General features: G+C 37.1%; 3 protein-coding genes across 8 annotated transcripts; 1 reads left to right on the top strand and 2 right to left on the bottom strand.

The window, feature by feature from the left end:
- Positions 1 to 13: 13 nt before the first annotated feature.
- On the bottom strand, positions 14 to 7,226 carry LOC135617635 (ADP-ribosylation factor GTPase-activating protein AGD12-like). Of its 2 annotated transcripts, none has more exons than XM_065118063.1 (9): positions 7,098 to 7,226; positions 6,321 to 6,445; positions 5,283 to 5,367; positions 3,013 to 3,088; positions 1,581 to 1,744; positions 1,373 to 1,502; positions 1,084 to 1,200; positions 860 to 955; positions 14 to 545 (listed from the first exon to the last, which is right to left on the bottom strand). In XM_065118063.1, the coding sequence occupies exons 2-9, from the start codon at positions 6,358 to 6,360 to the stop codon at positions 264 to 266; spliced, it is 990 nt and encodes a 329-aa protein (XP_064974135.1). In that variant the 5' UTR covers positions 6,361 to 6,445; positions 7,098 to 7,226; the 3' UTR covers positions 14 to 263. The 2 variants fall into 2 exon arrangements, with proteins under 2 accessions (XP_064974135.1, XP_064974136.1); XM_065118064.1 differs by lacking the exon at positions 7,098 to 7,226 and adding an exon at positions 6,910 to 7,022.
- A 5,311-nt stretch (positions 7,227 to 12,537) lies between these two features.
- LOC135617634 (KH domain-containing protein At5g56140-like) lies at positions 12,538 to 17,279 on the top strand. 4 transcript variants are annotated; one of them, XM_065118061.1, is made up of 7 exons: positions 12,538 to 12,734; positions 13,277 to 13,362; positions 14,939 to 15,090; positions 15,812 to 15,931; positions 16,015 to 16,131; positions 16,584 to 16,727; positions 16,804 to 17,279. In XM_065118061.1, exons 1-7 carry the CDS (start codon positions 12,721 to 12,723, stop codon positions 16,951 to 16,953), a joined length of 783 nt encoding a protein of 260 aa, XP_064974133.1. In that variant the 5' UTR covers positions 12,538 to 12,720; the 3' UTR covers positions 16,954 to 17,279. The 4 variants fall into 4 exon arrangements, with proteins under 4 accessions (XP_064974133.1, XP_064974131.1, XP_064974134.1 ...); XM_065118059.1 differs by having other exon boundaries at positions 12,543 to 12,803; XM_065118062.1 differs by having other exon boundaries at positions 12,544 to 12,734; positions 14,942 to 15,090.
- Positions 17,280 to 17,630: 351 nt separating this feature from the next.
- Positions 17,631 to 19,582, bottom strand: LOC103992364 (BTB/POZ domain-containing protein At1g55760). 2 transcript variants are annotated; one of them, XM_065118058.1, is made up of 4 exons: positions 19,130 to 19,582; positions 18,667 to 18,851; positions 18,472 to 18,590; positions 17,631 to 18,396 (listed from the first exon to the last, which is right to left on the bottom strand). In XM_065118058.1, the coding sequence occupies exons 2-4, from the start codon at positions 18,761 to 18,763 to the stop codon at positions 17,791 to 17,793; spliced, it is 822 nt and encodes a 273-aa protein (XP_064974130.1). In that variant the 5' UTR covers positions 18,764 to 18,851; positions 19,130 to 19,582; the 3' UTR covers positions 17,631 to 17,790. The 2 variants fall into 2 exon arrangements, with proteins under 2 accessions (XP_064974130.1, XP_009410307.2); XM_009412032.3 differs by having other exon boundaries at positions 18,667 to 18,815; positions 19,130 to 19,579.
- Between the last annotated feature and the right edge of the window lie 2,456 nt (positions 19,583 to 22,038).

The raw sequence follows: 22,038 nt of genomic DNA, 5'->3' as shown, positions 1-22,038 counted from the left end.
TAATCCGACAGAATGTTGCCATAGGAAGATATAGTTTACCAAACAAGCAAAACAGTAATAATTGTTACATTTACTATGACGACACTGAACAAATACCAGCATATTTCAGCTTCAGCTGATGACATTTATTGGAGACACTGATTCAGTAAATTATATTTACTGACACTACTGCCCATACAAACTATATATTTTTACAAAAGATTCTATTAGGAAAAGAAGAGCCTTCGGAAGAGGGTCCAATGCCAATAAAAACATAAGGAAAATTATTCATCTAGAGGTATCCATTCCAGTTCTACTTCGATTTCTCCAGACTCGACATTTTGCAACTGTAGAGAGACCTCTTGTTTTACCTTTCCATCAACAATGTTGACGATGCTGTCACTAATAAGTGCATTGTCACTTGTTTTTAACCACTTCCCGATCTGCATGTTTCCAAGAAGCTCGGGATCCCCAAAAGCCATGGCAGATGTGATCATAGGCTGGAGGTCAACCTCAGCTTCACCCATTATATCGTCGGCGGAAAATACATCTTGATCATATACTTGCTGTTTGAAGGAGAAAGGAAGAGGAAGTTAGGGATCATGATTTATGGGAGTGACTGCATGTGCTTGTAACAGAAGAAATTTAATTTTCTTTTCTTTTCTTGGCTTACTCAGATCAACAAGCATTTGATACAAACAGACAAAAACAATTACAATGAACAAAAAATGTTCCTTGCCTTGGATGAGTAATAAAAAATGTTCCTTCCGAAGAACAAAAAAGTTACATAAACTAGTCATTCAGTGAGTAAAATTAAAATATGATGTAAACGATGTGATAAAGAAAGAAATATCTATCGATCAAACATATTCAAACTAACCAGTTTCAAAGCGCCATATGTTTGAGGAACTGACAGCATAAGCTCTTCGTTCCATATTGGATTTAAGTCGCTCGGTTTTACTGTTGTCTGGGCCTTCTGAAGCAAACCCCATGTCAAATTAACATTTGGGAAAGAAACATCAAAACCAATTTAATATCGAGGCAGTTATCATAAATATATCAGATTAAATGCCCAAGGATTTCAGCTAAAAATGGATAACTCGCCTGCTCTCCAAGAGTCAAGACAACATATGGATCACTGCTAAACATATCTCTAACAGCTAAATTTGAGCCTCTTACAACCTTGACCTTCAAATCCCCAATGAATTCCCTCATCTCTACCTGTGATCATCACAAGAACCTTATGACTAGGTTATTGCCAAGGACACAGCAGCTGATGCCTGATAAAGCATACAAACAAGTAGTTTGGCAAATGCAGAATTCAGATGGTGTAGAACATGGCAGTCCTGAAATTTTGTTTACCTAAGAAGGAAGCAGATAAAGCATGACTTACAGCCTTGTTTGAATTGTTGGAATCAATCCGGTAGTTTAAGCTCTCTTTGGGTTCTACATAATTGAAAGACATCTTTGAGGACACAATACGCAAGCTTGGTTTCAAGAATTCTTGTGACTCGTACTTTGACCTACACAACAAAAGAAAATGCTTGTGCATGAGCACTTTTCTTGCTTATATACAGTATTCACTCTGGTAAAGACACCACCTGATGAATTTGCTGCGCTCCTCATAACTTGAGTTTGACTTGGGTTTTGGAAACCGCTTGGGAAGAAAAGCCTCATAGATTGAATTAGCATAAGAGTTCCCACCAACCTCAATCATGGATTCAATGTCAGCATCAGACCATTCATCTAATGTCACTGACAGAACCTGAATGTTACAGCAGTGAATGAAAAAAATAAATCATTAATCAGTCATTACAAAATTCTTTTCGTAAGTTGTTCAAATTCAAGGTAATATATCCACAACTCCTGAGAGAAGGAAATAAGCATCTCACAGGACTTAAATTGTGGATGGTTCCAGGTCATTTATAATTTGTCCCTTGGAACTAAATTTCTCTTTGAACCTGGATCCAAGCTCTAGACTATACTTCTAGGTCGTATTTCTGTTCAACTAATCAGCTATATACTAATTGAATTTAAAATTTTATTTAAAAAGACTAAAATGTGATTAGTAGAAAGCAGCACATTTTTCATCTCAAGTAATTGGAATTCAACAGTAAATAGGCATTATGTTTAACATAGGCTGCCTTAAGATAACAAGAAAACTCTCATTGTTTTTTATTTGGGGAAACCCCTGCTTTCATGTAAAGTATAATACTATTCAATTTTTAGCCTCAGATGAAAATGTGTTGCTGGTTAACTTTCATCAAAGCAAGTAAATGAAACTCGGTTTACCAGATCTAATTGGTCCAATGCTCAAAATGCCCTAGGTTAAACTGAAAAGCTCCCAATACCCCTCGAATGCCCTAGCTCCCAGTACCAGTCCACTGCCCTGAAGGCTCATCTGCCACCTAAAATTTAAACCTGCAGGACCATCATCTCATGTTTTCTCCTAGACAAAGAAGCCTCAGTCCACCACCTTGGTGGCCCACCAGCAGAGAAAACAATAATAAGAGCAACATAGATAAGGTCTTGTTAGCTCCTGATTCTAGGTGCAACATAAGAGACCACAAATGTATTAAATTTATTTTATAAAATAACATAATATACCATCTTCCAACATCACCTTCATGTCCCACAGTTGAGTAACATAGAAGCAACCTAAACAGTAAAAAAAATTGCCAGTTTTGCTAAAGGATTGAGGATCAAAACACCATCGGGAGATGGCATAAGGGAAGAGAAAGGGAAAACTGCCAGAGAGGAAGAATGTGAAGTGCAATAAGTATCTGATGTCAGTTGGAAGAAACAGAGAGTGATGGTGATGGTTACTTAAAGCGGTTCCTACACTACATACTTGGACTAGTAAAATTAAATAAAACTGTAACTTAATATAAGGTGGGGACCTTACGGTAATAAAGCGATAATGTGAATTTATAGCACAATTTTCTCTTAGTCCTTGCTTAGCACAATTTTCTCTTTTAAGTTAAGAAACACATGAACCTAACCAAGTGTCAGTCCTGACAACTTGAGTGTTACCTTTGAAATGTCTGTCCCAAGACTTCTATGAATGTCACTACACTTCAGACATATAAAAACCCCAATGTTAGCTGACCTGCAATGACAAGCGAATGATCATTCAAAAATAATCATAAATTCAAAGTAAAATTCTAGAATTTTCATAAAAAATAGTGCTTAACAAAGTAGTAGATATTTCAAACTTGACACAAACTCCTAAACATTTGTTAAATAAAAATTGAAAAATAAATATTAAATTTACAAAAAGCAGCTAGTTCAAAGTCCAATAGAAAGCGATTAGCCTGATGTGGAACAATTCATGTGAAAATAGTTAAATTAATATGGTAAATTTTCAGTTGACAAGAAACAAATATGCAGAGGCCACCGACAATAGTGGTCAGACCTATCTTATTGTTGTCTTTAATGCATCCTAGAACATGAAACTCCTAATTATTCTTAACGTATAACAAGAAAATAATATTCTAGCAAAAGTTTCTTTATCGAGTTCATACTATAAACCATTCTCCAACTACGAACAAGCAGTCAGCAACATTACATAGTAGTTAGAGTAAGAAATAAAATGACATGAACTAGTTGCTGTCTCATAATTACAAATCCTTGATGTTCTTCAATACAAAGTACCATATTTGGTTAAGTTCTTATCAGATTACGATGTAGCATGCTGTCTTATATACCTCAAAAATATCAGCACACACTGTCATCTGCGTTGGACAGAGGTTATTGTTGGATGCTTCCAGATATGGGTCATATACCTACAAAAGTATTTGGAAACATGTACTATCTATAATTGTGCTGATCTATGGTAGACAAACAAGACACTTACATATTCTGTCTGGTGCTCCTCAACATATTGAACATCGGTGAGTGGTTATTTATATGAGACTTGGTGTTTATAATATTATGATTGTGAATATCTCCCTGATGTTCACTTACTATATTGGTGGTGATGAATCTAAATGGTCATTATCCCTTCACGATGCTCCTTCTATATAATTCTTGAAGGAGTTTATCATGCATGCTCTTTCTCCATTTGCTGAAAAATCGTAGTAATCCTTCACTCCATAAAAATGTGAGATTTTTGGATGGTTAGCCCCTAATAACAAGATTTTAACTGAGCAAAATCTCAATAAGAGAGGTTCACCATTTACCAAGGCAGCTGCTTTTGTAACCCAAATGAAGGAATTTGTTCATCATCTCTTCAACTCCTGCCCTTCCATTAGGAACATAGGAAAAGACTTATACAAAATTAGAATATCTTTCCATGCCTCAATCAATGACAACTCTTTGAGTTTAAGGTTCAGATTTTAGCAAGTTACTAACTTGCCTTTAGTTGGCTATCTCACGGAATACATGGCTGACAAGAAAGAAACCCACTTTTGTAGTTAGCATAATTCAGAAGACAAACTTAAAATGAAGATATTCTACTTTCTTTATCCTTTTGAGTTTTGAGTTGATGCTTATGCTGCTAGATGTGCACGCCTGTTGATTTTGGTGTTAAACAAGTTCTGCTTTGGCAGCCACCTTCACTATCACCATTGAATTTTTATTCTTTCTTTTGCCTTTTGTTTTATATTTTATTCATCTTCAAATAGATTTTGTGTGTCTCTTTGATCCACTTTCCCCTTGAACGAAGAACATCACCTTTGTATTTTCATGTGATAGATTGTCATGCTTTTTAAACATATAACATGATGACAGATTGTCAAAATTGTACACAAATGCATCCCTATATATGCAACTCTTAACAATATATAGGAAAAAACGTGTTGTATAGTTGTCGTGTCTTCCCTTTCCCCTAAAGAACTAATAGATACCACGTCTTGCCATACTTGGTAACATTTAGCATGCCAGTATATCCAGTCTGTATCCCATGTGTGTGTCCATGCCACATAGATGATTCTCTGTTCTCTTAGTTTCATTCAGGGCTACTTAGATATTCTTGGTGGGCCAGGAACCCAGCTATCTGTAAAGAGTCTCACATGCTTATCCATAATCATAACCTCAATCAATTAATTGACAGATTATACCAATGCATTCAAACAGCAAGTACAAAAAACAGAAACAAAAAGAAGTTCCAGGCACAGTTGATCATAAATAGTGACCGCAGCTAAAGACAACTATAATTGATTATCCCATACTAAAAATTTAATTAACATAATAAACTTGTGACTTGCATATTCTAGATTTTAGATAACCAAATTTACTACTTACTGCGATACATCCATGGTGAAGCTTAAGTTTTCGCAAACATGATAAATAGCGGTACTTACGCCCATTTTGGATCTTGAGCACCACAGTCAGCACAAATGCGATTGTCACTCTTGAGCATAAGCTCCTTCAATTTCCTCATTTGACCTGTTATAATGAGGCACTTTAAATGGAAGCTAGCTTCTGGTTCAAGTATAACATATAATACATTTTAAAATTCTCGAAGTCATGACTATCATGCTTTTATATAATCATGTGCACAATATTCTACATGAATGAGACATTTTTTGCATGCACTTTAGCATTATAGAGCTACATCACTTGTTCTGCAACTATATATTTGGGATGTAAGTGGATATCCATGTCTGACAATAACTTCTAGTGAGGTATAATGTAGAGATAACTCCTAAAAGAGCATCAATCAAATTCTACATAGCTAATACTTACCAGTTACCACTATAAGCAATAAAACATAAAATAAGGATGCATAAAAAGCAAGAAAGACAGAAAACAAAACAAATAAAACATCAACACCATGTCAAATTGCCTAAGCCAACGAGTTTTAAATACTTTGACTCTTTAAAAGTATAATTTGCACTGTAAATGGTGATGCACAAAAAGAATGTAAAATGCTACAAGTTTGTTATCCTGTTTTCTCTAATCAGACTCCTCGAACAACATTCCCCATCTTTTTAGAATAATCTGATATTCAAATAAACCAAAGGTCATCAAAATTGCACTCCACATATAAGCACGTAATTCACATTTTCAAGTTCACCATCATACCTCATACCAGAAGGTACTAATGCATATTCCCACATAAATAGAGTAATACAAAATTTGCTGCCCACCTACCTGATTGTCAATTGTGACAAGCAGCAGAACAGTGAATTCCCCTTATTCCAAAAAGGCATACAATTTCCCCACTTACATAAAGTTATCCTAACGAAAACACATGTTCCTTGGTATTAAAGAAGTTAGACAAAATAGATTCAACCTTTAAGGTTCTTTTTATTCTTTGTGAAAAAAAGAAAAAAAAAATAACACCAGTTATGTGTCACTGATGAGTAACAAATGGCACGGAATATCTTTATATAAACCTGAGGCAGGCTTTTCAGGTCTGTGGTAGCCGTTGCTCATTTCCACCTTGCAAGAGATAAAGTTTAACACCAAAGCCAATCTTTATCCACAACGTCAAAGTACCAAAAGCAACAAACAGTTCGACCTGAAACAACATAAAATCATATACACAATAACTCAGCTTTCAGAAGCAAACATATTTCCTTATAAGAATCAAGAACAAATGGTGTATGGACAAAATAAAAGCGTATGATAACATAATGTACAACAGTACACAGTAGTAACATAATTTCGTATAAACCCAAAGCCATCGAATTGAATAATCTTAGTAGTTCATAGTAACAGGAAAACAACACAACAGTATGAATGAAATCTCCGAAAATTTTCATTGATAGGATAAATTCCGAAACGCATGTGGATTTAGACATATATATGATCATATGCTCTCCATCCTTCAAAATTAATTATTAATCTTTCCTTCCCTCAAAATTATTTCCTATCGGACTTAACAACTAATTATCAAACGAAACAAAAAAAATCAGACTCTTGATTGCAGGACAATTTTCCCTCCTCACGAAGAACAAAAAGGTCAAAATTTGGAGATTTTACCGTCTTTTCGCCCAAGAAAAACAAGATTGCGGAAGAAAGGCTTTAGCAAACGGAATCAGAATACACCGGATTAGGCGGTGAAAACAGATTGGATCTTCAATGTACCAAAGATTGGCTAGACAAATCAGAAACCCACACACAGAACGAACGCCAGGTCGGATCAATTCATACAAGAGAGTCAGACTTACCCCCGGATTCGAGCCCCGATCGGGCGAAATCTTCAACGAAGAATGCTTTCAAGAGACGCAATGTTTTGGGCCTCGTCGCATCGGCATTTATTGGTTCGAGAAGGTTTTCTCGGGGACGGAGGTTACAACCTTCCGTGCCTTTTTATATCGAACGGTTCTGATGCACCGACTAGATCTTGCATGGAAATCAACCCGGGCCCGGTTCGCGTCCATAACTACATAAACCAACCCGAGAGGCCAAACGAATTCGACCGCTCCCTCTCTCTCTCCCCCCTCACTGTCACTGCCTGTCTCCGAGCAACAGAAATCGGCGGAAATTAAGTTCATATTAAATTGAATTAACAGCTTTTTTTCCCCTTAATTTAATGCTACTTCTGTTTTGTTACCATCTCCTTAAAATGACGTGTAGATGATCCAGCACGAATCTCAATGACCACTAAGTCTGATGATATCGTTTGCAAGTCTAGGATTAACACAAATTGCAAGAACAAATCATGTCTTTTTGGTGCTATTTCGAAGTATGAGCTGCTGAGATTGGAAGCTTTGTCAACTATGCTATAGTTTGGATTGTTTATCCATTGGAATATTATACATATTGCAAAAGAAATATGACAGCTTACACAAGAAAAGTAGAAGGCCAACTGAGTTCACAAATTGAGTACATCAATCAATTTTACCATGCAAGAAAATTGCATTTAGTCCAAACAAAAGGAAACTTAAGAATGGAGATTTTGTTGGGAAGCAATAACAAGTCCTGTCAAATCAAAGGTCCACATTACCTGTGTGTGTGTTGCAATTAGGTATTTATTCTCCATCTGATGCCAACCATTGATAAATAGTAATGGGTTGAGCACTGCAAAAAGTTGAGCTGTAGACACCATACAAATTGGAAAACCATGGCCAAAGAAATGGACTTGATACAATCGTTCAATAATTTCTGACATTGACTGCTTTTGTGATGCTTATCCCAACCATCAAATGTCTTCTTGGATGGCATTGCACACAGTTCAAATGTGATTCAGGTGGTGGTTTTGTGATTGAGGAATGTTAAGTTTGCCAACATATGGAATGGCCATTGTTTGAAGTTTTCAAGACAATGCAATGTAATGCCTGTTCACTTTGTTCAAATTACACTGCCAAAAGGGAGAGAAAATATGGCAATATTATGCCACCCTTTCATACCAAATCATCTTTTATATTTTATCAATTATGGTTATGTAACTAACATAGGAAACAAGATGTGATAAATGATATTTTATGCTCACTCAATCAATAAATTACTCTAACACTCAGATCTCACTCAATCAATATTATGCCACCCTTTATAACTTTATAACTTCATATAAAATTGGTTAGCTGCAGAATCAAATGGTTGAACAATACACACAATCATTTCTAATATTTAGTATAATCTTAACTCTTTAGTTGCGTTCTTAGGGACTTTTTTCTCTCTTATGTTTTTTATTTTAGCTACTTGACCGAATCATGCAAATCCTTTATTAACTTAACTTAAATATTGATTTTTAGAGAATCTTTACTTAAACCCGAGACTTCCTAACACTTTGATTTAATAGTAGATTACTATGAGCTCCCAACTTAGTCATTGTATTGGACAATCATAATCATTCAATAATCTTAGAAAAAAATTTTGAATTGGATAGGCTAGAAAGAGGAGAATAGATATTCTAAACAATCAAAGATATATATATATATATATATATATATATATATATATATATATATATATAGTGATTTTTCTAAGAAATACTTATATTTTGCCTATTTCTCAAAATATACTCCCTCTTTTATTTTTTTTCAAACAATACCCCTAATTTAAAAAATATCCAACTTACCCTTCAAAGTTTTTTTGTCAAATTTTTTCGTCCATTTTTTATTAATTTTCAATTGTTATAGTGCTTTTATTTGACTCATTTACAATGTTTTTCAATAGTAATTATAGTATTTTATTGATATACTAAAAATACTATAAATATCATTAAAAATATTATAAATAACATTATATCATGCCTCTTTGATTATCATTGCTTATTAAATATTATCATACCATATTTCTAGGCTTATAATTGGTTTGATTATGGTTAGAAGTATGTTTAGATCACTTACAATATTTTTAAGTAAACTTTACAATGTTTTTATTGTGGTGGTCAAAACAGTATAATAGATAAAAACACTATATATATATATATATATATATATATATATATATCCTCACCACACCATGTGCGCTTAGGGCAGTTCTCCAAGAACCCGCCACGCCCCCCAACGGTCAAATGGGATGTTTAAATACCCAGTATTCGACCGTTGATACACGCCTGCAAAGTGTTCGACCGTTGCACCCATCTTGAGCCCTTCCACGATACCCGGAAGCCGTCGCCTCCAATTCAACCTCTCTGTTCTTTTCCGTTACTTCCTCAACTAAATCTCTGCTCTCTCGATCTCAGTCTCGTTTATTCCAATTACACGGCAACTACTCCCCTTTTCTGCTCTCTTCCCATTTCTTCGACCTATGGCAGAGCCAGCAAGCACGCTTCATGTCGTCGTCGATATCCCCATAGCAGACGCCGCCGCGATCGAACACCATCTTCTGACCTAAATCTCCCAAGCCCTAGCCACCACCACCACCTCCTCCTCTACCTCTAGCATCGGCGCTCGAGTCTCAGATGGAAGGGCTCAAGCGCGAGGCCCTCGAGCTCTGCTGCCTCTTCTTCCGCGGCCTCTTCGTCAGCCCCCTCTTCACTTCATCCGTCGCCGCCGACCAGAGCCGGCGACGCGCCTGCGGTGACTGGTGGGTCCCTCCCCCTATCTCGTCACCAATTTCCTTCTCTGCTTGACCGGAATACTCTTCCCGGCGTCCAAGTTCATTCGCTGCGACCGAGATGGTGTTCTTGAGATCAAATCGAGGGTTTGTTCTTGAAGGTACCTTCATTTAACTTCTCCTTTGATTAATCTTTTTGGCGTTTCTAATGAATGAGAATAATTACATCATATCTTTCGTTTCTTGATTGATGCCCTAAATTGACCTCTTTCCTTGAATAATACTCGAGCATCTAAAATTATATACCAACTCATGGGTTAACTTAAAACAGTGAAGAAAACACGATTAAGGTTGGTTTTCTTTTAACCCTTATCCAATCATTATTGAGGTCACAAAAGCCGATCAAAATATGAATTCTTGATCTATATTCATAATGTGCATAAATCTTTAAACCAACCCAAAAATAATCCTAAAAATCTTGGGTATGATCCTTAAGCTCAATGGATTTGTGCTGGACCTCTAACAGAGCAATTTGATTATTATTTGTTTTCTTATAGCAGAAGACATTTAACTCTTATGCAGATATCGAACCACTTCTCCCCTGTAATTATACAACTCTCCCAAAGTCAGACAATCCTGCTAATCAATTACATGGATTTTGACTAAGCCATTGACAAACAGAATTCTGCATCGCCTTGCCAAACTATTTCTTCATCTCATGTGTTCTATGACCGAGTCCACACCAGTAATTTTCAACACTAAGCCATTTGAAATAAACTGTAGGCTATAGGTCGGTATTTTCAATCGAAGGAAAGCATTGAATACTATCAGATCAATTAGTTGCCAGAGAGAGAATATGAGAAACTACTATATGTAATCTGCAGATGGGGGAGTTTGGGACTAATTTGAGTATTTAAGGAAGATAATCTTTATCCCTAGACGCTACAGAAGAAATCTTAGCTTAGAAGTGTGGTTTCATTATCAGAACCCTTGCGTTGTTTTGCTTAAACCATGCACGACCACCTAACAACCGAAACAGCATCAGTTAATTAGTATAACACTGCAGGATGTTGCTGGTTTTTTCAGCGCATATAATCAGGGACTGACTTGTCTCTCAATCACAGCCTGTCCGATAGAGACAAATAAGCCTCTTGCGACTTCTTGCAAGCAATCTGTCACTTCATGTCCTATTTTGTCAGACTCATCATCTAGATCAGGCATGCAGTCAAGGTACTGTAGCAGATTGTTTTTTTGAGTTTTCTGAGATGCTCTTATACGGCACAAAGAATTCCACTAAAAATTTCAAGGTGAGTATTTTTTTTTTAAATATGATTAACAGTCAGTAACTTTTTAGCTTTCAGAAGTCAAGAAAATGCAAGATTTTTGTGTGTGAACTAAAAATTTGCATAGAGGTAGAGAGATCTTATTTGAACAATATATTTTTGGAGCACTGAGTCATTCACTAAAGAACAAATACAATATTAAGCAGAAACTCCAATCGTGGAGAAAAGAAAACATGGCTTTGCATGTGCTGCATAGCCTCCAAACCACCATTGATGGTGCTTTAAGATCTAGAGATACAATACAATACAAAAGTGCCTTAGATTGGTAGCAGGGGGGCGCCATGTGAGGTTGTACATGGAAGTCAGGTTCGGCACCGGGATTCATGACCCATTATGAAGAGGAGGAAAATTAGGTCAGGCTATTGGTTGGCATGCTTCTTGCTTCATGAGAGCTTTGTACTAGCAACTGCACAAACCTTTCATGATCCGTACCACTGAGCATAGAAACTCATATTACAGCCGAATTGACAAGCAGTATCGTTCAGAAGTTGTGGAATATCATAGAAACTCATTTTATTTCTCTAGTATGCATCTTGTGAATTTAGCAGAGATACAAATTCATGTTTTATCTTCTATATTATGCATATTGTGAATTTAGCAGAGATACAAATTGATGTTTTGTCTTCTATATTATGCATCTGAGAAGGTTGTACATTGACCAGTAACATCCATTCAAAAGTTGTGAACAGCATAGATTGAAATTGAACCTCATGTTTTATTTTCTAGCATCTAAAAAGGCTACCTATCAAATGCTGGGTTCATTCTGGGTAGGTGAAGAATTCTCACGACAAAACATCCTTCAAATAGATTCCAAACCTACAGTAGAGAATATTGTTAAATCTGAATTTTTATATTTGAAGGTGACTTCTTTGTTAAGCTTTAAATTATCAACCAATCACATGAAATTTTAGCTGTGGAGAGATAAATGGCATCAATTTCATACAATTTCCTGAAGTTGGATCACAGTTAATTATGTAACATGACCTTTCTTTCTTTGTTTTTTAAAATCAACTGTTGGAAAAATAACAGATATACAAATTTTTACTTGATGTACTTTAAATATCTTTTTTTCTCAAAAAGTCAGGAGAAAAAATATTAAACTATTTATGTTATCTCATTATGTTAGTTAATTCATAGTGCATGTAGATAATCAAACTACGGAACGATCAAGCTTATGCAATTTAATGTGCAATCACATGAATTCCGGAGAATCAAAGTAAATTCTCTGCAAAACATTACGGAAAGATTACAAAAGCTTAATTAAAACCCCTTACTACTAGTACTACACAGTGAACTGTATTGAGTCTGTCTCCTGTCCCCTCTTCTTTACCACCTCTCATATATAGTTCGCTTTCTGTTCTTTCTTTCCGTGCTCCTTCTAGCCTCCTGGCCCCTCTCTCCACCAGCCGATCCTGGAGCGCCGTAGGCCATCGAGATCTCGCCAGGATCCGTATCGCCGAAGACCCGAACCTGGCCAGTTACTGCCGCCGATCTCGCCGGAACCATGTCTTCCGGCAGGTACATGGCCTACTCCCCTTCCCCCTCCGGCATCCGCTCATCCGCCAGCGCCTTTGCGGAGCAGGAGAAGTAAGGCGCCTATGTTTCCTCCCAAAATCTCGTTTTTTGCCAAACGTGGTTGTCACCGATCATTTTGGCTTTCGTTGTTAAGAGTTCCGATGAAGGGGTTATTATATTCCCTTTTTTTTTCAGCATGCTGTTTTAATTTGTGAGAGCTACTCTTTTATGTTCAGATTGTTGAGCATAAAGTTGTGATCTTTAAATCTTTTGGTCTCTTTGTTTGTGTTCCGGCTTCGGAATTATTCTCAAATCCGATCAGTCTTCTAGCCATTTTGTCATCATGGTGTCTATTTACAGAGTTCTACAGTTACTTGAGTTGATCTCTTTCCTGTTCAGTGACCTTTTGGATGCACTTTCTTCACAAGATCTGCTAATATATTTCTAGAATTGCTGATATTTCAGTCAAGGGATCGTTCTTTTTCTGCATTATTGGAAGTGTCGAGACACTGGATAGTGAGTGACAAGAGATGATATATTTACAGGTATCTCTCAGAATTACTGGCCGAGCGCCATAAGCTGAGTCCTTTTATGCCAGTGCTTCCACATAGTTATCGTCTACTGAACCAGGGTAAGTATCAGATTTAACTTATTTTAGTAAATTTAGATGCATTATAATGGTAGCTTGTTGAACCTTCAAAATTTCTTTAATGCCCTGTTTTTTCTATTAAGAGGATCTTATCTGAGCCCTCTTTAGTGCATTCTCTTTTTTATGGGTATTTACTATGTAGTTTTTTGTTTCGCTTATGATTGACATTGTCATCGTACAGAAGTATAACAAATTATTTGCATTTGAGGGACATGTATGTTCTAAGTACTAGAATTGCTGATCCTGAAAAGAATCAAATATTTGGAGATCACACAATTGTTGCACATGATCATCATTTCTCTTGCTGCCTTTGGGGTGCATCAGATGAGATATTCTCTCATTTGGAATTAGAAATTCTTGTAGAGCAAATATTTCTTAGTTTATGCTGGAAAACTTAGATCTTTTTCATTCTATTTAGGCTTTGGAAAATGGATGTTAATTGGCTGATTTACCTAGAAAACTCTAGCCCCTATATCTGGAATTGACCACAGAAGGCCCTTTATTCCATAATTCTTCATATTTTACCCTTAAAAAGTAATTGGTCAACCTTCTTCTTTGTTTTTGAAGTTTATGTCTAGGGTTGAAGAGGAAAAGAAATTTTGGTTTGCTTATATTATGCTCCTCTCCCTTTCCCCTTTTCTGTTGTTTCTTCATCCTACACTCATCTCTCCTATTTCCTCCCTCTCCTTGCACAGAACGATTCGTTATTTTCTTGTTCCTGCACTAAATTATCTCTCGTTTGTCTCTTTACTCCTTTGCCTCTCTATTTTTCTCCTTGTCAATTAAACATTGTTTCCCTCCCTTCTTTTTTGTTTTTTCTTCATGCACCTATAGTGCTTGTTGTGTGCTTTCAATTCTTCATTGATCTGAATCTAATTGGAGAAGGACATGCTTCACTTATAATAATGGTCATTGCCTTTATTTACCGGAGATGGCAAAACAGTTGAAATTCATTAATGTGTTGACATGTACTTTTCTAGAGATGTCCTGAGTTGGATTGCTTCACATTAGAGACTGGTGATTTTTATGTTAGAAAATAAATGTGACCTTAAACAATCATGAGATTGGTCATGTACTCAGTGCAAAACATGAAGGCTATGTTTCAATGTGAAATCAAGAATTGTAGCTGCAGACACAATGATAATGAAAAGGAGATTCTTGAACGCAAAATCCTTTCTTTCATCTGCTTCTATGTTTAAGACAGCAAACCTTCAAAAATAAGAGTTGATATCATAATGAGGTCGACAGTTTAACCATTAATCCTCTGCTCAAAATACCGAGGATGGCTTCGTCTTTGCTTGTAATTCACTATGGGCAGCATGTTGGCTTGACTTTTATGGCAGCCTTTTACAAATGTAGTTGTAGCTTATATACAACTTGTACTGGTTTAGTCAATCCAAGAAAAGATTTTAGCATATAACCTAAGATTTTTAACCAAAAGTATCAGCGGTGCTACTGATTTTAAACTAACAATCTGTCGTGTCTGTGCATTTTTAGATTACTAATTTCATAACAATGCTAACCTGTACAATTTATTCTTGAAATTGACATTTTGAAGCAGAGATATTACGTGTTACAATGCTCTTGGGAAATGCATCTCTTTTAGACCAAAGTGGGCTTGAACATGGTAGCCCAATGACTACTGGAGGATTGCTTTCAAATGGAGGGGCAACTGAGATGAATGGGTGGGCATCAGCATTTCAGTCTGAAGTATGGACACTAACCATTAACATAATTCCTCTTTGTAACTAAATTTGCTTCTCCAGAAAGATTTTTTTGAAGTCTCATGCTAACTTGAATTAGCTCCTAGTTTGACTTTTTATATCTTGGTGTTTTAACATCTTGTGCTAACCTTAATGCCTATTCTTGGTTCTCTGTGTTCTTAACCTATATTATAGTGTTTCATATGTCTCTTCCAGAGCTTTACCCTCTGGCTTCATGATTGCTAATTTAGGAGAGTTAAGCATGTTTGCCTGATGTTGCGTCGAATTATCATTCACTTATGCTGTTTGAGTTGATTTTTAGTCAAAGCTTTTCAATAATTATCCTGTTTCTGGTGATGCCTCAGTTGGTGTTCCTGATTGATGTTAACTTTATCTTTTGCAATGCTGTAGCTCCAGGATTTGCTTATGCATCTTTTAAATTTTACATATATTTTAGTTGCATACTGCAAAAAAAAAAAACAAGGAAGATTTATCTGCAAGACCTTACAAAAATAGATATTGCTGTTTGAATTTGCATTTCTTTTCCAACTTCTTTTAATATAGTTTGCTAGTTTACTATTGACTTTCATCTTTTATGTTTATAATTTTTATCCTTACATCCTTAAAATTCATGCAAAAAAAATTGTTAGAATTTCATTTATGTCCAATACTCTTGTCTCATGTTTGTTGTAGTTCCTTTCACTAAAATGATTAGATGTGACATGCAGGGGTTGGGGTTGATACAACCTTCATCTGCACATGGTTGGCTTGGCTCTCAAAGTAGTGCCTCTGGTCTCATTGTGAAGAAAACTATCAGGGTCGATATACCTATAGACAAATACCCTACTGTAAGTTACTGCTTTTTGCCTAAGTTTGAGCTTTATTACAATCCAAACCCACATCACAATTCTAGTTAGTTCTGTTTATACAGTATAACTTTGTTGGGCGGCTCCTTGGTCCTCGTGGAAACTCCCTAAAGCGAGTGGAGGCAAATACTGACTGCCGTATACTTATAAGAGGGAGGGGAAGCATCAAAGATTTAGCCAAGGTAAAATATTGATGCTGTTTTTGCAACAATCTATGTTAAATAAACATATATGCCTCAACAATATATCATTAAAATTGAACTACAATAAAGGTTGTATACGGTGTTGGTAAATGAGATCCCATAAAAAGTGTTGGTCGTGATTCTTCCTTTTGTTTATGATCATTTTCTCTTCATTCGTTAGTCATGAATTAGATGCTACACCATTTTTCACATCCAATTGATTACTAAGTTTATGTCAATTGCTGGTTTAGGTGATATCAACTTTTAAGTTTGTTTCTTCTCTTCTCTAATTTAGGTTTACCAATTAACTCGCACTTTCTTCTTGTCTGGAACAAGACTCCTTGCCACTTGGAATGGAATGCCAACAGTGAACTGTTAATTCTTTTTCCGTCTCCTAAAAATAGTCATTGATTTTTGAAATGGGATCCGACTTTTAAGTGTGTTTTTCTTAGGAGGAGATGATGAGAGGGAAGCCAGGATATGAACATTTGAGTGAGCCACTTCATATACTGGTAGAGGCTGAGCTGCCAGTAGAAATTGTTGATGCTCGTCTGTTGCAAGCTCGTGAAATACTTGAAGATTTGCTAAAGCCTGTGGTATTTTATTTCCCCTTCCCAAATTCTGGCTTACTTGATACTGAAAAGTTAAGCAGAAGAATTATTTATTTTTCAGGAGGAATCACATGACTTCTTTAAGCAGCAGCAACTGCGAGAACTTGCCATGATCAATGGCACTCTTCGTGACGAAGGAACACACATGTCGGGTTCCGTCTCCCCCTTCCACAGCAGTCTCAGTATGAAAAGAGCCAAGACTCGGGAGTAAAATGGCTGCTGTTTGGTAGGCCCTCTATAGAGGACCATATTCTGTCCGCCTGTGGGATTGCTTGCCGGCGACTGACCGCTGCATTGCCATCGGCAGCATTCACACCGAGGCTGGCCGTACTTCACTTTTGTCGGTGTGTTTTCTTCGATCGTTGAGTTTATTGGTATTGTGCAATTTCGAATGTGAGATATGTTAAGGGATTTTACATTAGGAAAAACATTGGTTTTGGAAGATCCTTAAAAATGTTACTGTGGTAGTTTCTGTATGATGACTTGTATTCTTTTATTAGATAACTTGCTGCATAATAGAAACTTCTCATTAGCACACAGATTTGGCACCTTCTAAGAAACTTCTTAACTGTATTTGATTTGTGACATAAGAAAGCAACCAACATATCTCATTGCAGAGCATACATGAAGACTAGAAAAAGATGATGTTGGGAATGAAGAAAGCTAAGTTTAGCTTTACTTTTTATCCCAACTGATGAAGACTACTAAAGCAAAAAAAAAAAGGTATGACAGTGATCACATTGTGGACTATCTCAGCATAGATGCATTGGGAGCTTCTTTCTGATATCATTTGCAGTGCAAGGCTTAAAGCTGGTCATCCTGTGGTTCTTATGAAAACACAATGAAGGATCAATCAAACATTCCCAAAAATCAAACAAAGAAGACAGATAATGAAAACCAGGTTTCTCTATTTCATGCAAGTTCTTGAATTAAAGAATGCATACACACCTTTGGTGATACAGTTCTGTACATTGTTTGATCAGCAACACATACATACATAGAGGGTTTGAGCCAAATAATTGCATTTCTTATACACAACTAAGAGATTTTAGAAGCCTCTCCAGGCAACAAGAATCTCATGAAAGATTTCAGCTATGAGTTCTCTGTCAGCAGTCTGTAGGAACGCATTGAAGTCATCCCATAGTTCATAAATCTTGCCAAAGTTCACCAGGTACCTCATGCATCCACCCTTCAGCCTGGGCAAACCGTAGAGGTAAGCAGTGTGGAGCCTCTCGAGCACGTTCACAGCGTCAATGTCCTCCAGGAGGCTCTCATGGCACGCCTCCTTGAGGTCGGCGATGTCGTACTTGTCTGCGGCACCGAGGAGCGCTACCCGGTGGCGGAGGAACTCTTCGGGCTGGAAGTTGCCGTAGATGTAGTTGAGGAAGGCTTGGCAAGCCTCGAACGACATGTCGGAGATGTCCACCGTCGAGAGCTCCTTCTCCCTGAGATCGTGGGAGAACATGCTGCGGAAGACCGGTGACCTCGCGGCCAGGACGGCGCGGTGGGCGCCGATGCTGCCATCGGCGGCGGCGTTGATGGTGATGTCGGTGTGGATGCCCTCGGCCAGCATCTGAGCAAAGGAGGCGAGGGCTGTGTTCTCTGAGTGCTTCTCGATGTGGTGGCTGGACCAGATGGAGTACGGCTCGCCACCCTGTTGTTCCACGAAGCAGTAATTGACTGTGATTAGAACCATGTATAGAGGTGAGCAAGAAGATTGTTTGCTTACAGATGGAGGCACAGTCTTCAGATCGAGGAACTCGATGTCAATAATGAATCTGCCGGTGAACGAATTGTCGATTGCCCACACGAAGTCATCGTTGTTCTTTAGCTGCTTGTCACAAACGGCTGTAGATAAGAAGAGTAAGAGCGAATGTTTCGCCAGCCGTAGGAGCCACTGATGCAAGAGACATGAAGCACTGACCTGGGTGGACGATGGTCCGGCGATTAGGGGACGAGGAGAAGACGAGCTTGATGGTGAAGGAGGCGACCGGTGGCTGCTCTCTTGTTAGGCTCGACATCTCGGGGTACAGCTTCACATACAGCTGCTTGTTCTTCTCCACTGTGAGATACCTTCTCGGCACGGAAATTAAAGGTCATCAAGCTCTCCTAAAGATGCAATCTTGAACTCAAAAGAACTTCAATGGATACTTTTGAAGGATTAGAACTCTCCAACGAAAAAGAACTCCCAACCATACCAAGTTGCAGAATAATTCTAGTAAATCAAATCAGTGATTGATTCCAAAATCAAGCCTTTCTTTAATTTATCTGCAGAAGTTGCTAACTTGCGATTGAGAGATCTTGAACTCGGACTGGTTTGGAGCCAATCGACTACAATCGAAGGATTCACAGGCAGATTGCAGAAGAAGAGGAGGTGGTGGTGGTACCAGTTCCAGAGGCCGACCTTGAAGGGGTCGGACTTGCGGTAGGTGCAGGAGGAGGAGACGTTGTCGATCCTCCATTGCGCCAGCCGCGGCGCCGTCTCCACACGATACGCCTGCTCGCTCATCTCGCCCTCCCACGATGACGCTGCTGCCGCGATCGCTGCCGTGACCTCATTGATGCAGTCGAAGATCCCCAGCAGCTCCCCCGCCTTTCCCAGCTTCACTTCTCTTTCCTCTTCCTCTCCCTCTCCCCCACCTCCCCCTCCTCATATGAGTACACACCCAACAAAACAGGGCAAAACAGAGTAGCACAAATACTACTACTCCTACCGGCACAGAGAGAGAGAGAGAGAGAGAGAGAGAGAGAGAGCAGAAACGAACAGAAGAGCAACGTAGAGGAATTCAGCACGCAAAGCCCCACGAATTGCTTCTACGCACCACTGCAGTGGAGGCTGCGACTAGGTAACGATTTATACTGTGAAAGCAGAGTCTCCCAAAGAGGCTTCTTTTATTGCCTTCCACTCCACTTATTGCCAAAAGCTTTATTCTTTCCAGTCCTCCAAATTAATCCCAAGCATAATATCATTGGCTTTTGGATTCAATATTCTTCATGCAAATGATTCGTAGGTAATCTGATGCAATTTATGTCTCATATTTCCTCCAATTTATGTATGCATTATCATTAATTCAACATCTCAATTGCAAGTTGAATTAAGGAGATGTTGAATTTTTTTATTTGGAATTCAAGAAATAAAAATCTACTACTTAAACTTGATAAGGAAGAGAACAAATTATAATTACTATGATATATCCATTTATTCATGATTATCTTGAAATGGGAGGTAGTGGTAGCTCATCCATTAACATACAAAACAGAGGAGAAATGCCATAGGTGGATTAAATCAAGATGGTGATCTTCTAACAAAAAGATGGTGACCTTGCAAAATAGTGTTCCTTGTTACTCTTCTGAAATCAATATGTAGCAGAAGATTCATTTTGGTGGAGAACAACTAATGTTGATTTGAGAAATATAAGAGTGGGATTAGGACCTCAACTTTCTTTTTCTAGGAGTAAAGATTCCAATTTGAGAGGCAATTTGATGTGTGTGGAATTTCAACATGGGCCCTTTAATAATGCCTTTATTAATTTATAAAGGAAAAAATTGATGAAACAAACTATTATAAAATTTTTCTTTCATTGTCCTTTGGAGATTCCAAGAAGACAAGAAAAGAATCTTTGATTCCTTATGGCCCATTCTCAACCACTGGAATCTTTCAAGCATTCCACCATCACAAGCAATCTACTACCCAACCACCCACCTCATATTCATTTGTCATGATGCCCATTTTTCACAAGGACAAGTTCCCCAAATAATATCTCCTGCTATATATATATATATATATATATATATATATATATATATAAGGCATGATAATGAACCATAACTATTTGTCTCCACTTTGCCATGCAAATGAAGAAGATTGATTGTTGATTTGGTGTTTTTTTTAATTGAGAATTTATTGCAATCTAACTTAATATAAATCTAACACGTTGAATGTATGGCCGAAGTTAAGTTTATTATAATGGACTTATCTATTTGTTAGGTAAAATTCTGATTATCCTAACTAAAAAGGTGATTTAGATTCAAACCGAGACTCGTTTCAAGATTATCTCACGTCTTGTTTATAGTTTTTAGATGTCGACTCTATAAGATTAAGTCAGAAGCATTTTCGATAAATGTCCTCCGATGATCAAATCAATTTTTAAGGTTAGACCAATCGAACTAGTTGAAATAACTAGTGAAATCGAAAGAGAAAAAGTATGTGTATCGGTTGAGTGCGTACCTCGAGATCTCTTTTATAAGATCGTAAACGAGGGGATCATGGGATGTTTTGAGCGAGGGTATGATATGATATTTGTATCTCTTGAAGCTCATGTCATTTGTGTATATTTATCATGAGGTTGGACGATCAAACATTCAAGCGCACACAACACGTGGCGATTATGTGTCCTCAGATTTGATCAACTCTTATCGATATGTTTGATTGATAAGTTTCTTGAATGATTGATATGTCGATCACTTGTTAAAATGTTTTAACTTTTGATGTAAAACTAAACTGGAGTAGCAAACTAAATCTTTGATTCGGCCTTGCCATACCAAAAATATAGATGATGTTGTCTATGATATCATACATTTCACGTCAACTCATTTGCTAAGCTGTACGCAACTAATCACAGCCAAAAATTGGATAAGATGGACATCATTTTATTTCTCGAGTGTGGTGCAATAAATGGACGCTCCAAATTGGCTGGAAATCGTTTGATAAATCAAATGATGATGAACTTGGTAAATGTCCTATTATTTATCGATTTCAATCTTGGTGGGGTTGGTGTGTGTTGCATGATTTGACAATTGCTGGATTTTTCTAAAGACTGTGATAAATGGCCCAATTAACCTTTTGGATCTTTCCAAAAGGACAGTGATATATATATATATATATATATATATATATATATATAGTTATTATTTTTAAGAACTTATATATCAAATTATACTTTTAAGAATTTTATGTTAGTGACTATTAAGAACTTATATATCAAATTATTGGATGATTATTAAGAACTTATATCTCAGATTCCATCATCCATCATGCTGCAGTTCCTGTGGTCAAACACCTATCCAATAGCCTTTTCTTCAAAGTAGTCTGATGTGATGTATTAGCCACTTGATAAATCTGAAATCACATTATCTAATTCACATACGGGAATGCCATCAGGAAGATTATGATGGAAGTGCAACAAGAAGAGGTAAAGAACCTTCACAAGACATTATAATGACATGAAGAATGTTTGCATCCATCCAAAGATAATGGAAGATTTATTCCTTCATCACTAAGTTATTGGCTTGACCT

The sequence above is a fragment of the Musa acuminata genome, chromosome BXJ2-7, assembly GCF_036884655.1.
Source record: "Musa acuminata AAA Group cultivar baxijiao chromosome BXJ2-7, Cavendish_Baxijiao_AAA, whole genome shotgun sequence".
NCBI classification, from domain to species: domain Eukaryota; kingdom Viridiplantae; phylum Streptophyta; class Magnoliopsida; order Zingiberales; family Musaceae; genus Musa; species Musa acuminata.
The sequence above is the reverse complement of the archived record's forward strand: the minus strand, read 5'-3'. Positions and strand labels throughout refer to the sequence as shown.